We start from the raw sequence: 15,960 nt of genomic DNA on the forward strand, positions 1-15,960 counted from the left end.
GAAAACGAACACGCAAGCGACGCTACACTCAGCTGTCATATTTTTAGTACGCCATTTGAGAGCATTTGTTTTGTTATTAGTGTTTTCAGACTGCACCCTGTCTCTTTCGGGTGTAGTCCAGGATAAAGTGTGTAGTCGGATACAGAAAAAGTATCATCCGGAAAGTGAAAAAAAGTACAGGACAAAACTGTAGTCCGGGTGTGAATGCGCCGCGGAGACGAGTTCGACATTACATAAGCTTTTACGCATGTCGTTTGACAAAAAGGTCCCCATCGCTCAGCTTAATAATGAGCCAACATAACGCGTAACATTGTGGTTGTGGTTTGTGGAATTCGGAATATGGTGCATTGTTGCTAGTCGAAGTCGAAATCTTATAATTCAATTTTTTCGATTTTTCTAGTTTCTGAGCAGAGGTTTTTGTATACTATGTCCCAATAATGACTAGTTCGGCATTTTGTCAACAAACTTAAGATATATATTTTGATCAATCTGCGTATCTGCATTTTTCAAATTATTGGAGCTTTGGATGCATGCAACTTTGCCAATTTTTCTATTTGATAGGCAACACTCGTATCGACAGCTAATAGAGAATCGGCGTGAAATATCGTGCTCCCGAGCGTCTCCGTCGGTAGTCGTGGATTGAGCGGTCGTGCACAATGCTTTGGTAAAACGCGTCTCCGGTCCGGGAGAGTTTTGCTCATATAAATGTTTTCGAAATGTAGTAACCCAACTTTATGATATGTAAGTTCGAATCGTCCACTTAGTGTGGTATACCATTTTGCGTTTCACTAGGATGTACCACACTTACCTGTGCGTGACCCTAACAACACTCTTTAGTTTATTACTGCTTTAAATCGGTCTCAAATAAAAAAATCGCTTTTTAAGAACAGACGAACAGTATACAAGAAACGCCGTTAGTCGACCTGCTAAGCTCAAAGACAGAAGTCCGAGTGACCGAATATCTAGAGACTTCGCGTCGATACCTTTCATGAGGTCGTATTTTCTACAGATTGGTTATAAACGTGTTATAATTTTTATATAAATAGTATCACTCCACGAAGAAGTGATAGGAGTCGCGAGGCGTTAACGTGGACTCACCTCTCGTAGCTTTCGTAACATTGTGTAGTCAGCTGAGATCAATCAATGGGAGACACGTTACGATAGTTGCATAATGACTACATAAACAGATGTTCAAATATTTGAGTCGGTCTTGATTGAGTCATAGGTCCGGTATTCTCGCGTGCACTTTATTTTTGCGGTGTTACTTCATCTAACATATTGATCGCGTTATGATTTCCGTAGAAGGTATAATGAACTCGTACGCGCGATATTTGTTATTATGAACCCGGTACTCGAACTCAGCGCATCGTTTACCAAAACGAACCTGCTGCAAACCTTACCCTTTTCTCCAACATCCCAGTGATTTCTCGTGGAAGTGCAGAGGTGTTCTCGGCTTCCAATAAAGCGAGTATTACGTCAACATATTCCTATACACACTCCTTCTTTGACCTGCATTCGGATGCGGCCGGCGCTGGTATTGCCTAATATAAAGATTAAGGTCACCAGTTTTTGCACATTGAAGATGAATGTTAGTCCCAAGCATCATCTGTTGGTTCTCTGTGTAATTACAGTTGATTTGGCAATAACGGAGTAGCAACCGCGAGCGGTCAATCATGCTCATGCTCATGCTCATGTACAGGACTGGACCCAAGACTGAACCTTGAGGTACACCTGATCTGACAGGAAATCTATCAGATTTTGAATTCTGATAGACAACCTGCAGAGTTCGATCAGTAAGATAATTTTTCAAAATTTTGATTAGGAAAATTGGAAAATTAAAAGTTTGCAATTTCGCAATCAAACCTTTATGCCAAACACTGTCGAATGCTTTTTCTATGTCTAAAAGAGCAGCTCCAGTGGAATAACCTTCAGATTTGTTATCATATTAGTAACTCTGAGCAATTTATGAGTTGTGGAATGCCCATGGCGAAATCCAAACTGTTCATTTGCAAAAATTGAATTTTCGTTGATGTGTGACATCATTCTGTTAAAAATAATTCTCTCAAACAGTTTACTTATTGAAGAAAGCAAACTGATTGGTCGATAACTTGAAACTTCAGCTGGGTTCTTATCCGGTTTTAAAATTGGAGTAATTTTTGCATTTTTCCATAATTTGGGAAAATATGCAATTTTGAAGCAGCAATTAAAAATTTTCACTAAAAATTCCATTGTGCTCTCAGGGAGATGTTTGATTAGTATATTAAAAATTCCATCGTCACCAGGTGCTTTCATATTTTTGAAATTTTTAATAATTGATTTAATCTCATTCAAGTTAGTTTCAATTATTTCTGCAGGTAAAAAATTCTGGGAAGAAATTAAATCAAACTGACGAGTGACTTCATTTTCAATTGGACTCACAAAATTCAAATTTGAGTTATGAACACTCTCAAACTGCTGAGCAAGTCTGTGAGCCTTTTGTTCATTGGATACAAGAAAACGTTCACCATCTTTTAAAACTGGAATAGGCTTTGAAGGTTTCTTAAGAATCTCCGTAGCTTCCAAAAGGGTTTTGAATATGGTTTTAATTTTTCAACTTTAGTCTCAAAATTTTGATTTCTCAGAAGAGTAAATCTATGTTTAATCTCCTTCTGTAAATCTTTATAAATAGTTTTAAAAACAGGGTCACGAGAACGTTGATATTGACGTCTGCGGACATTTTTCAAACGAATTAGAAGTTGAAGATTTCGTCAATTATTGGTGAATCAAATTTCACTTGAGCCTTTAGAACAGAATAATTCCTGGCATCAACAAATGCACATTTTAATGCTTCCAAAGCGGAATCAATATTCACTTCGTTTTGCAAATCAAGCTCATTATTGAAATTTCTCTCAATATGAGTTTTGTATCTTTCCCAATTAGCCTTGTTATAATTAAAAACAGAGCTCATAGGGTTTAAAACTGATTCATGTGATGAAGAAAAGTTATTGGAAGATGGTCAGAATCAAAGTCAGCATGTGTGATCAAATCACTACATACATGACTTTGATCTGTTAGCACCAAATCAATTGTTGAAGGGTTTCTTACAGAAGAAAAACATGTAGGACTATTCGGAGACAAAATAAAATAGTATCCTGAAGAACAATCATTGAATAAAATTTTGCCATTGGAATTACTTTGAGAATTATTCCATGAACGATGTTTAGCGTTAAAATCGCCGGTTATAAAAAATTTCGAACGATTTCTGGTGAGTTTTTGTAAATCACCTTTAAAGTAATTTTTGTGCTCGCGTGTGCATTGAAATGGTAAATATGCTGCGGCAATAAATAAAATCCCAAGTTCAGTTTGAACTTCAATTCCCAAAGTTTCAATAACTTTCGTCTCAAGATGGGGAAGAGCACGATGTTTGATTCGGCGATGAATAACAATTACAACTCCATCGCCGGAACCCTGAATCCTATCATATCTATGAACCACGTAATTGGGATCATATTTTAATTTTATGTTAGGTTTCAAAAATGTTTCAGTAATAATTGTAATATGCACATTATTTACTGTTAAAAAATTAAAAAGCTCATTCTCATTGGCCTTCAATGAGCGAGCATTACAATTTAATATTTTAATTGTTTTATTTAAAATCATTGCTAAATTTTAAATTAGAAACAATTTTAATAGTAAAATTTGTGCCTATTTGAATGGCTTCAAACATTGATTTTGCCTGCAACATGGCGTTCATAAGATCGAACATTGCCTGTTGCAAAAAAGAAAGTTTACCTGCCGTAATAGGCCCCAGGCAGTTGACATTAAAATATTTTCGGCAGCAATATTAGCTAGAGTAATAGGTGTACAATTATTTTCTAGCGTGTTTTGCTTACCCATATTAACGGTCATTTTCGAACTACCAACACTAGGCGGTATAATGTTCGAACTACCTGTAACCTGTGCATAAGTTAAACGGGTATGCAAAGGAGTAGGTGAACTATGCGTCACTGGTACGCTTGGAGAATTTTGCTTTGAAGTTGGTTTTAATTGAGAAATTGAATTTTGTTTACCTTGCCTTGCCTTAACAATTGCTAAACGGACTGGGCATTGATAAAAATTTGACATATGGTTGCCGTTACAATTCGCACATCGAAAATTTTTACTCTCTTTCACAGGACATGTGTCCTTTTTGTGAGAAGAGTCTCCACAATTAAGACATTTTTGGTCCAAGTTACAGAATTTGGAACCATGGCCATAACGTTGGCAAGTACGGCATTGGTTGATATGCTTTTCACCTCCGCCATACTTCCTATAAATTTCCCACTTTACACGCACATTATACAAAGCATGTGCTTTTTCAAAAAATTTTAAGTTATTAACCTCACTGCGGTTAAAATGAATTAAATAATTAACAAGGGAGCCTCTAAAACCCTTATATACAAAATTTCACGCCAATCGGTTCGGTAGTTTCCAAGCCTATATGAATCAGACAGACAGACAGACAGACAGAGCTGTATTTTTATATGTTTAGATTTTTCTAATAATGTATTTTCACAGCACTGCCGCACACGAGTCAAAACAAACTGTCAGAAAATATGATGGATTAATGTCAAATTCGTTTTTGCGGTGTAGCTGCACTCGAACTACACTTTTTATTTTGTAACTGCAGGATACTTGCAGGGCACTGGACTGACCAGTGTATCAGTAGTAGCGAGGCTGTGACGTGTTAGCTTTGCAAGTTGCATGGAGTTGTATAGAAAATTGAACTTAATTGGTTTATTTTTGTTCTATTTTAATTTAGTGCACACATTTGTTCATTGCAGCATGAAAGAATTTTATCTTGGGCTTCTTTTTCATCAAAACCTCGGGTTATTAAGAGTGCCTGTATGAGTAGCAAAGCAAAGCCTTGGTACTACATTCAGATTCGGAACTTAACCTTCTGTTATTTATGTATTTATGCACAGACTTCGCAGCCGGCTGTTTAGTGTACAGGACAGTTGCGGGGCTAGCGCTACGATCCTACTGACACTAACAGTCTCTCCCGAGCCGAGACTCGAACCTACGACGAGTGGCTTGTAGGGCCAGCATCGTAGTTCGAGACCATCTGGGAGATGAGTAGACTTAATCTAAATCTCCCAAAAACCGTCACTATTTCTGGTTAATTTTACTTAAGTCTCGTGTACACTATTTGTTTAAAGAATTCGAAGAAGTTTTGTTTAGTTTGAGCAGTGCTGGAATGTATGTGTACAAAAACCACACAGACTTGACCTGCCCAATCTTCGTGGACTCATATTCGTTCATACACTTTTTTAAAATTTGATTAGAGCGTAGATTCTGGACTTAAAGCCTCTTTAACCCTCTAGTGCCCAATGCCGCCATTTAGCGGGCTTAAGTCGAAATTCTGAAAAGCTTCAATTAATACTTAAAAAGTGTTTATAATTATTCATAGTGATTTTACCGAAGCTCGTCTAGAAATTAACTTGGACACTAGAGGACCTAACCTGGACACTTAACTGTGAACATTTACGGAAACATTATCTCATTAATTTACCTACTGGACAACAACAAAAATTGATGTCCCTTCTTTTCATCTGAAATGTTAGTATCATACTTTAGCCTATGGATATCCGTCGCAGTCGCAGGATCAGTTCAGACACACTGTTTGTTTTAGTTTCGAAGGTATACTGAACGCAAAGTACTACATTTTACTGGAGTACTATCGAGGAAAAGTAGCAAAGCAGCAAAAAAATACTTTCGCTATGAAATGCTATACATTTGCCGCACTGCATCAAAGCTAACACGTCATAGTTAAGAGTTTATGTGTGAATCGTGTATCGACACACTCCGAGTCCAGAATACCCGTCATTACGTACCCTGATGTAACTGTTTTTTTTAGCTTTCCGGAAAACACTTTTTCTGTCGCGGACTGCCCTTTTTCTATCCCGAAAGCAAAGGTGTAGGTGTAGTTTGAAAACACCAACAACAAAAACAAATGTTCGACAGCATTTGCCGTACGAAAAAAATGACAGCTGAGTGTAGCGTCGTTTGGTGATACTCAGAGAGAGAAAGAGATGAGCGATGAAAAAACAATGTGGCAATTAGATTTCATATGTCAGAGGTGCCAGATCTCTTCTCATAGCGCAATGAGGACTATTTTTTTCGTTCGACTCGTATGGTGACGGTCAAAGGCCTGGGGAATAATAAAGTGCATCACAAAAACTATGAAGGTGTTTATTTTATGTTCATGTTTAATTTTATATACTTTCACCATTATTGAGCATTATTTTGTTGACCATACAAAAGGTTTGTGAACCACCACTTAAAAATCACTGTGATAAAGCCATTTTGGAGCATTCTAAATTCATGGTTTAGCAATAGAACATGAAAAACTTGGGAAGATAAATAAATGTATCCTTTATTGTACCTGATTGCAATACCTCTTAATATATTGCCTTGCTTGTTCGTTTGGCTCGGATTTTGGCATGTCGTTTGGCTCACTTTTTTTCATGCACACTTCTTTGTTGTAGTACTTTCAAACTGTGCAGTCCATTTCGGAGTAAAGTGCGCAATACAAGCACAGAGAATATATTAACAAGCAAACGATAAAAAGTGTGTAAAAAAGTTTATGTGCGCAAAAATATAACCTCCGAATTAAACGGCATAGCAAATATATTTCAACGTCAATACCAAAGGGAGTGAAAAGCGCTATTTGGTCAATCAAGTCTCCTCGGAAACTGGAGAAGCACTCACCGGATTTAAAATGAAGAAAACAAACATATGTACATTTCCACCGAAAGTTTTCCTCGAGCTGGAGGGCATTGAACCAAAGTTTTCTTCCTTTAGCACTTAGATTGTTTAGGTACCGGTTGTGGGAATCGGATGGAAACGCAATTTTTAACAACACACTTTTCACTCGAACCGAAAATTTATCAAGTCCATGTAAACAAGCTCGCGACATCTGTCAAATCTTTTTATTCTTTTTTGACAGAGGACTACGTCTATCTGGAAGTTAGAAACCTGAATTTGAAAATCTGGTAATCAGTGGCGTAGCTATGGTTTGGTGGGCCTGGTGCGGTAACAAAAATGTGGGCCCCCAATGAAAATGACTGGGCAGTTTTTTCTTCCATAAAAGGAATTGAGAGAAAAAAAAACTTAGATTTTTTACTTATTTATTCCGTTGTCCGCAAAATCAATAATTAGGTATTTAGATACTCACTTTCCGAGCCGCTTGGTTGACAAAATCAGAAATAACAGATTCAGAATCAATGGAATCAGTGATTTCACGTTCGGTTGATAAAATGGCAAGTTATTCATCGTTGACCTCAAATAGTTCTTGATCAACTTTAACTTAGAGCCAACTGTTTTCGAGTGCATATAGTCTCGCGTGAACGCAGATTATTTCCCTCGCTCTGGTTCATGTTTTCGTTAGCCACACAGCAATACAGATAGACAGCGTTTTCCAGACTTGGTAAAAGCACCGCTCCGAGCCGCTCGGTGACATCGCCAAATTATAGACACCAAGCACCACGAGCGTATTATCGTCTTATGTGACATTCGTAGCAAGCACCAGCTCGGCGCAAGAGCTAAAAAAGCTACGAATGCAGTGCGACAATCTTGTGTTCGTCACCTGTAGGCACGTTGAGCGTTTTTTCTTTTACGTTTTGTTTTGATCCGTGAAGAGATATTCGCTGTGTAATGCTTTTCTTAATTTGTTGCGCACCAAGCTGGAGACCAAAGCACCTAGCCTGAGTGCGTACTTTACCAAGTTTGATTAGGGTTTTTGTAATATTTTTTTAATTAAGATTGATGATTATGCTTCTTGAAACGACGGAAAGTATCAAAATAGTGTCTTGATTGTATTTCACTGTATTTTCTGGCTAAAGGCTCAAAAATATAAAGCAATTTAAACCTCATATTACAGGAAATATTTACCGAAATGCATGCTTTTTTAAACGAAGCAAACAAATCCAAGTAATTGCAACTGCTGCAGGTAAAAAATTTTCACGGCATGCTCTTTTGAAACTATTAAACAGAACATTATTTTGCTGCTTTATTACATTAAATTTTATTTCATTGCATTCACGACATTTAATTTCAAAAACAACACAAACATATAGTCACCCACTCACCCGCATACGTCGTCAGCGCTCACCCTCTGCACTAGCTGTAATGTGTAATATACATAGCAAAGAGAAGCAAAGTACAAGAAGACGGAGATGCCACGAAGCAAAAAAGTAAGCAAAATGATTTGGGGCTACACCATGCGCTCTATGTAACTTTAGAAAAGCACCAACGAAGAGATATCCGCTCTGTGGTGCTGGTGGTATTCTTCATTCTTCGCGTGCCGAATCATCGACCGAAGCACCCAACTCAAGTGCGTGATACCTAGCAAGCAAGAGCTCAATTTTTGTTCCGCTTCTAGTGCGGTGCGTGCTTTACTAAGTCTGGTTTTCAGGATTGCAAAAAATCGCTCCTTCGTTGCGTGTTTCCACGTTGCATCGAATGTTTTCCGCGATCGTAAAACATTCAACTTCGGCGTCAGTCGAATCACGAATCATGGTAAAAATGAACATCGGTATCACGTATACTTTGTCCGTGTGGATCACGAGAGCAGAGTGGCGAGTACAAATACATGAGGTTAAGTTCGGATGGGCAGTTAGACCGGTTCGGTGTTCGCAAGATTTTGGGGCCCCCTTGAGTGGCGGGCCTGGTGCGGACCGCACCAACCGTACCCCCCTAGCTACGCTACTGCTGGTAATTCAACCAGGGAAAAGTTTTGAGCGCTTATATATCAGTCATCGATCAATCGATCAGAAATTCTTTTACGGCTAAGTTTATGTAACAAAAACAACCTATTGTTTGAGATCCACTATTGAAAAATTGGTAAATAACATCGATTGTCTAAATCATACCGAGCAGCCAATCACTACCTCTCAAGCTGAACACTAACTAAAATTACTGTCAACTGTAGTATTTTGAATAAAATGCCCAGTGATGCTCTGAGGCAGCATATAAAAGTTCATGGAACAATCGTAAAACTATTTTATGTCAAGATATGATGATTATAATTCATGGTGCTTTAGAGTCACCATGAGCGGGAAAGGGTTGACAGACAAAACAGCAATAAAAAGAACTATTAGAACAAATCTATTTTTTCTTAGTTCCATATTTGCTACGTAGCTTGGCTTGATCCCTCACCCTCCCCCTCGTCACATTTCGTCACAAAACTGCAGACCCCCCCTCCCCACTCAAATGCTACGTCATTTATGAATGTTCCCTTGGTGTTCATTCTTCGACAGCGGCTGGTGCAGCTTCCAAAAATCCCCTTTGCCATTCTCTTCTTTTCGATGCGCCACCATCTTTCCAACTAACTGACGAAACATTGATATAAAAGGAACATTCGAACATTTCGCACCATCATTTTCATTCCAAAATCATACCAGTGACATACGGACGCTAGGTGCTAGCCGTCGAAAGAAGGAAAGACAAAATAGTACCGACCATCTCGTGCCAGGTTTCACCCGTAATGCTGGTGGCTGTTAGTTAGTGTTAGTGTTACTGCAAAAATACTAAAATGTCTGGAATTCTGGTCGAAACAACCAGAGAACAAGAATCATCGGCAACTGGCACTTTTTGGTGCGTCAAAGTGTTCTAATTGAAGAGGCTAGTTGAATTCCCAAGAAACAATTTGGAAGCTGTTATGAGAGCAAATTTGGAACAAAAGCAGTGTTGAAGCAATCGATGCTGAATAAACAATACGTTGAACTATTTGTTGAACAAACGTTGCAGCATTTATTGTTCATGTACTAATTCAACAGTGGAACTCTAGCTTAACAGAAGTTGTTCAAACGTTTGCAAGTGATTACCAGCAGCACTAATAAATATGTGCTGCGTTGAACCGCTTTAAAGGTCTCAATTTATGAGTTTTTGAACGTTTCAAACGGCAACTCCGCAACTATTATTCTGCACGTGTTGTTCAAATGCTGCATACATGCGTTTGAAGTCTTTCAAAGAGCAATTCTTTAGCTCTCATAGACGCGAACACTAAATCACCGGTTTTATAAAACATCCTTTAGAACGCGTCGTATAGTTGATTTATTGCAGTATAAACATTTTTTTAAAGCACTAAAAGATTAAGCAACTTGTGTACTTTCAAATCAACGTCAGTGATGCCCCGGAAGGTTTTTTTATCCTCGGAAACTGAGAAACTCTATGAAAATTTGAACAGCATTTTACAATTATTGATCAACTTTGATTAGACAACAGTCGAACAACAACCGAAATGGAAAAAAGAAAATTTCTGTTCAATGGTTAAAATTTTCCGGCACACAGTTGTCTAGAAACGGCGAAGAGGGTTTTAAACAACGTCAGAATATTTCATTCAACACTTGTTAAACCAGCGTTGAATAGATGCACCGCAAAAAAAATATTAGGCTACTGTTCTGTATGTGTTCGACCTGTCGAATAAAATATCAATGAAACATTTACTTAGCCGTTGCTCGTCTGTTGAAATGCTCTTGTTTAACCTTGTTTAATAATAATGTTTACAAACCTTTGTTTCGCGCATTAGAAATACACTTATGCAGCTCACGCTGAATAGTAGCGTAGAAAAAGGTTTAATCGACATTAATTCAGCTCTTTTAGCACAAAAAAAATACAAAAATGGAGCTCGAAATTTTTGTTAAAATTATTTTTATTAGCTTTATTAGTTTTTTACTTGTGGAAATGATATGAGTGATTTGTTAATTTGTATTAAAAGGCAACAAAAACTATCTTTGCTGGGCTTCTGTTGAGATTCGAAGCTTATATTCCAGCAGTTATACAATGCCAGTTCAACATTTATTAGATCAGAACGTTTAGAAGCATATTCACTTTTAACACAGCACACGTCATATTACAGATTAGCTCACATGCATTCATTGATGGCAGCCAGGCAATGGATCGCAAGTTTGAATCTCATCAGGGACCCAACAAAAAGATGGTTTAAAAAAAAGGGTGGCGTGTGACGATGTTGCCTTCCGATATAAATTAAAATTTAATAATTAGTTGATAATGAGAATTATAATAAAAAATATTACAGGTCGGACTCGATTATCCGGAGACTAGATTAATCGGAAACTCGATTATCCGGAATTCGATAATCCGGAATTTTAGACTCGATTATCCGGAATTTTATTTTTTTGGTGTCCGTTTTCAATTTTTATTCCGAAATTTTGTCTTTGCCATCCCTTCTGGCATATTTGTTATCATTTAAGTCACTTACGGCATGTTTGGGACATGTTCGAATTAAGTGAAAATAATCAATGTCCAATTTATTTTTTTTTGCTTCCCAAGATTTTACTGCTTTTCGCCTCAGAAATAACTTCTGGTTACGCCACTGCATCATACAAGTAAATAAAGAAAAGAAATATTTATTTTATGTTCGTTAACCGCAAAGTTTCAGTATTTTTGTGTGATTCGATTATCCGGAAAACTCGATTATCCGGAACGAAAATTATTTTGATGTTCCGGATAATTGAGTCCGACCTGTACTAAAATAATTTATCTGGCAACACTTCCGGTCAAAACTTATATTTTTTCTGGATTCCTTGGTTTATTTTCTTCAAAAATCATCTATCAGTATTTTTCGAACATCTTACGTCTATGAATTGCAAGAAAAAGAGAAAAGAGATTTTGAACAAAAAATGCGTGACTTTGCAATAAACAGGGGGGTCCCACAGAGCGGGGGGTATTCCAATCGACACCAAATTTGGGATTTTTCCAAAGTGACAGTAGATGAATAATTCTCCCAACTTTGAGCAAAATTTGTGATGGTCGTGTCCAAGTTTGTGCTTTTTCGTGGTCACTTCGTATGGAATGACCCTTATGATAATAATTTTAAAGAAAAAACTGTACTGTAGAGTAATGATAGAATAATACTATTATACAACTTTGTGTTTATTACCGTAATTTGACAAGTAAAAAGACGTATGTCTTGCGTCAATTAGTGAATTTTAATTAATAAATAATTCTGCTCACAATATCCTCCACATTTCATAAACTCGATCCCACGAATTCCTTTTGTGCACTTTCCGCAATTCTTCGCCATTGTGTTGTTTATCAAGAGCAGCAGAAAGTTCACAACAATAAATGCAATATTACAGATCACTAGGTGTCCCACACGAAAAAACTTATCTTTTTCTGTGCGCTTAGAACTTTTCGCTTAGTTTGTCACAAAATAAAATGTTAAAATCCTATTTATCTTCGAAAAAAAAAACTTCATTACACGGTAAGAGTCGAAAACCCATTAATGGATATTGTTGTACCCATTTTTTTCTGTCATATGCGGCTGTCAAAAAATGGGTAAATTTAAAAATGTGAAATGGGTAAAATTGTACGCATTAGAAAGACATTTTCTTAGAAAAAACGGGTCATTTTTTTCATCCATCAATAGGTGAACAAATACTTCAAGCATCGTTTTAGTTTGCTCTGTCCATTTTTTCGCACGCGTTACTTCTACGATCTGTTTTGTTTATTATTTGTCAACAATTGCCATGGAAGGACTTTAAAAGAGATTCGATACTGCGCCGTTCAAGAAGTTACAAGGTAAACAGTGTGTTATATCTAGTATTGAATTTTACAATGTGAGATTTTCTTAAAGGTATTAGGTCTAGAATGTTCACTATCCGTATGGTATTGGCTTTGTTGCAGAGAAAAGCGATTCTGACAATTAATGATAGCAGATCAAATACTCCTGTATTCGTAAATAAACGTCATTTTTGCAAATAATTAAAAATAATTGATTCACTTTCACTTCTTTTCTTTTTTTCAAGTGACAATCACAAAATTTCCGTTCATTAAACAATGGGTAAAATTTCACTCATTTCCTTGAGAAAATTCATTTCTCAAAATGAGTGAAATTGTACCCAGTTTTTGACGTTTAATCGGTATACCCGTTAAGGTGAAACGGGACGTGGTCGCGATTAACTTGAATTTTGCAATCTAATTTTTTCTTGATTTATAAAGACTACGTACATGAAACTTTGATCAATTGTTTTCGAAACTGTTGCATGCCTGAAGTAGCAATTTGAGTGCTGTTTATTTAGTGGAAGCCGATTTTTTTACGATCAAAATACAGAAGTAAAAAAAACTCTAACCTCATAATTGTATAGGAAAAGGCCACAATCCCGTTTCACCTTAATGGGTAAATCGAGTTTACCCACTGAATGGGTTGGCTCACTTTTTGGCGAAATGGTTGAAAAAGTACCATTAATGGGTTTTCCTTTCTTACCGTGTAAATACCAACCCGGTGGCATCGGTCTTGTTTCCTAAAGCTGCCGTGAAAGACAGTGGCGCTAGTCTCATTTATGTTTTTGAAGGTTTGTTCACACAGCAGTGTAAGCGTGACGAGCAAAGCATAATATATGTTGTACAGAGTTGAGCGCTTGAATCAATTTAAATATTAGAAAATAGCTTGGCTTAGCTTTGTAAATGTTTAAAACTGGCATTGATACGCTTTCTCTTTTACACATACATTGAGATGGTATTCCTTGAGTCATCGCACGTTTGCCAGCTACCTGTAAGAAACACCGCCATTCGCAATCGGCACGAACAAACGTTGTGTAGATTCTATAACAATGCAACGCATTTATTTTTTGTTTTATCAAGTAAAGCACTCGACGTTATGTGCAATAAATATATCATCCGAAAACAACACGTAAGTACACTGCCGCTGAACACCGACACTGTGTGCACGTGTGAACAATGCTTTTTTTCTTGTTTCGATGAATCAGCTGTCAAATTGCATGTAAAATTGATCCAGTGATCCAGCTAATGCTGGCTTCACTTGTTTTGTACGTAAACGTCAGTGATGTCACCGGATTGGTAATTACGGAGTCAAAAGTAGCGTAAACAACGAAATACAGTGTTGCCAAATTTTGGAAAATTCAAATTAGGAAGTTTCTGACAGCCTAAGTTTGCTGCAGATGGAAAAGCCCAGCAACGACGGCAATGCCGTTTGTGTGAAGCGGCCAGCGAGAACAATTCAATCAACGCCAATGTCAACGACTACGAGCCAAGCACTGGAGAGGCTCAATGCGATTATGGGAATGATTGGAGCAGGAAAGACCAATGGCTGCATCAGTAGTGCTAAACCAAAAGTCTCCAATGTATGTGGCGCGTGCCAAGTCAGATATCAAGGCGATGCTGTCGAAATACTGGTAACTTTCAAGTTTCGCTCTTATTTCGGACTTTATTTTCTCACTCAATTTATTTTGTTTGTTTTGTTGACACAAAAATTATTATTGAACTCTGAGAGGGCGCTGTGAGCATCGGTTCGAGTAAGCGCAAAATCCTTCAGACGTTTCTGATCATACATAACAAAATAGCATAAGGCATATTTGACTGTACAGAGGTGGATAAAATTGTTGTAATTTTCTTTCTTTATAAAATATGCATGAAATGAAATCTCCCAGCTGGTTTCGAGGTACGGTGCTGGCCTAACAAGCCAGTCGTAGTATGTTCGATCCCTGACTTGAGAATTACATGAAGCAAATGTGTATAATGATGTTTTTGAAATAGATAAAAGCTTTGTTAAGCGTCTCGCGTTTGCGATAACTAACCATTAATTACAAGAACCGTTATTGGAAGCCTGTGGCATGTACCTGAAATCTCCGAGCTTCTCGTCGTGTATATGGTAATCGCTACCCAAGTTTCGTCGAGAATAACGAGATATAAACCCCTATTACAGAAGACGTTACGCGTCTGGCCAAATTTGGTATTGCAGATGGCAAGTCGGCTGGATTTTGGAAGAGTAGCTCGTCAGTTACTCAGCTGTCACCAGCCAAGTTTCACTCGCGTTTCCTAATACAACATTTTGCTCAGTCACCGACGAGGCAAGTTGCTCGTGTATTACTCAACTAGCTTGAAACATACATACCTTGCATTCTTGCTACTAAAATCTGAAACGAATGAAAGAAAACAGTATTATTCCATTGTATATAGTTGTGGGAACTTCGGATATTCCGCAATGTTTAAAACACACTCGAAACAAGAGCAAATAAATTAGTTATGGGAAATATCATCCAAAACGTATATCGATAACTATTGATAATTCCGGGGCTTTTATCGATATTATCGGTCAATATCGATAATTTGACAGCTATGTTACAAATGATATTTTGCTGTGTAAATCTGTGAAAATCAAAAACAGAGAATAACATAACTTACGAATTAAAGTTCAAACAACCGAAAGAGTTTTGAAGTTTGCTTTGTACCCACTGGAAGCGCATATGTTTATTACTTTTCGTTTATACTCTCCGGGTTTTACACCGGGAGTACTTGCAACGGAGCAGTTTCAAGCCGAAATTGATTTTGGAGGTTGTATACTTAGGGATACCGTCTGGTCGGAGTTATAAATCAGGACACTTTTTCAGGCGCAAATTTGATCTACCCCATTTGAAATATATGCGGTTTAAATAAATACAAGATTTTCTCTTTGATTTGCTATCTAGAATATACCAGAAAATTCCATCGTTTATTTGAGGTATTGCTTTAACAAATTTAATCCAACAACTTTGAAATATTAGTCATTGATCAACAAAAATTTTTGTTGATTTGCAGCTTTGAAGTTACAATTGAGCGGGTTTTGGCTGGACTGAAATAAACTTAATTAAGTTAAACTTAACAAGTACCAGCTGTTTCACGGTGTCTACGCCTAGTTTTAATAATGTTTTTAATTGTCATTTTTGTTTCGGCTGAAACTTTGCATAGACGGTTCCGTAGGCAAAAGATGCCATTTTGTGCTAATTGTGCTAATGGTTTAATTTTTGAAACCACTCTTAAAGGGAAAAAAATTATCTAACAAAAAGTTCTCAGTTTGAAAATCTCAAACTTGTTTAAAATGCAAGTATCCAATTCTGTTCAATTTTCAATTAATTTTGTCAATGTATTCATTTTATCGATGTACAAATGGTTTTTCAGGTACAAACGTGAACAAAGGTA

At 37.1% G+C, this 15,960-nt stretch overlaps 1 protein-coding gene across 2 annotated transcripts in view; it reads right to left on the reverse strand.

Moving 5' to 3' along the window:
- Positions 1-15,960, reverse strand: part of LOC129726034 (protein lifeguard 1-like) — a 214,522-nt gene that overhangs the window by 83,166 nt on the left and 115,396 nt on the right. Inside the window, exon 2 of one of the 2 annotated variants that reach the window (XM_055682594.1) lies at positions 14,897-14,918. The exons of the other annotated variant lie outside the window; for it this stretch is intronic. Coding sequence (XP_055538569.1) covers positions 14,897-14,903 — 7 coding nt within the window. The 5' untranslated portion in view covers positions 14,904-14,918. The remainder of the gene's footprint in view (positions 1-14,896; positions 14,919-15,960) is intronic. 2 annotated transcript variants of the gene reach the window in all.

Source organism: Wyeomyia smithii, chromosome 2 (assembly GCF_029784165.1).
Source record: "Wyeomyia smithii strain HCP4-BCI-WySm-NY-G18 chromosome 2, ASM2978416v1, whole genome shotgun sequence".
NCBI lineage: Eukaryota > Metazoa > Arthropoda > Insecta > Diptera > Culicidae > Wyeomyia > Wyeomyia smithii.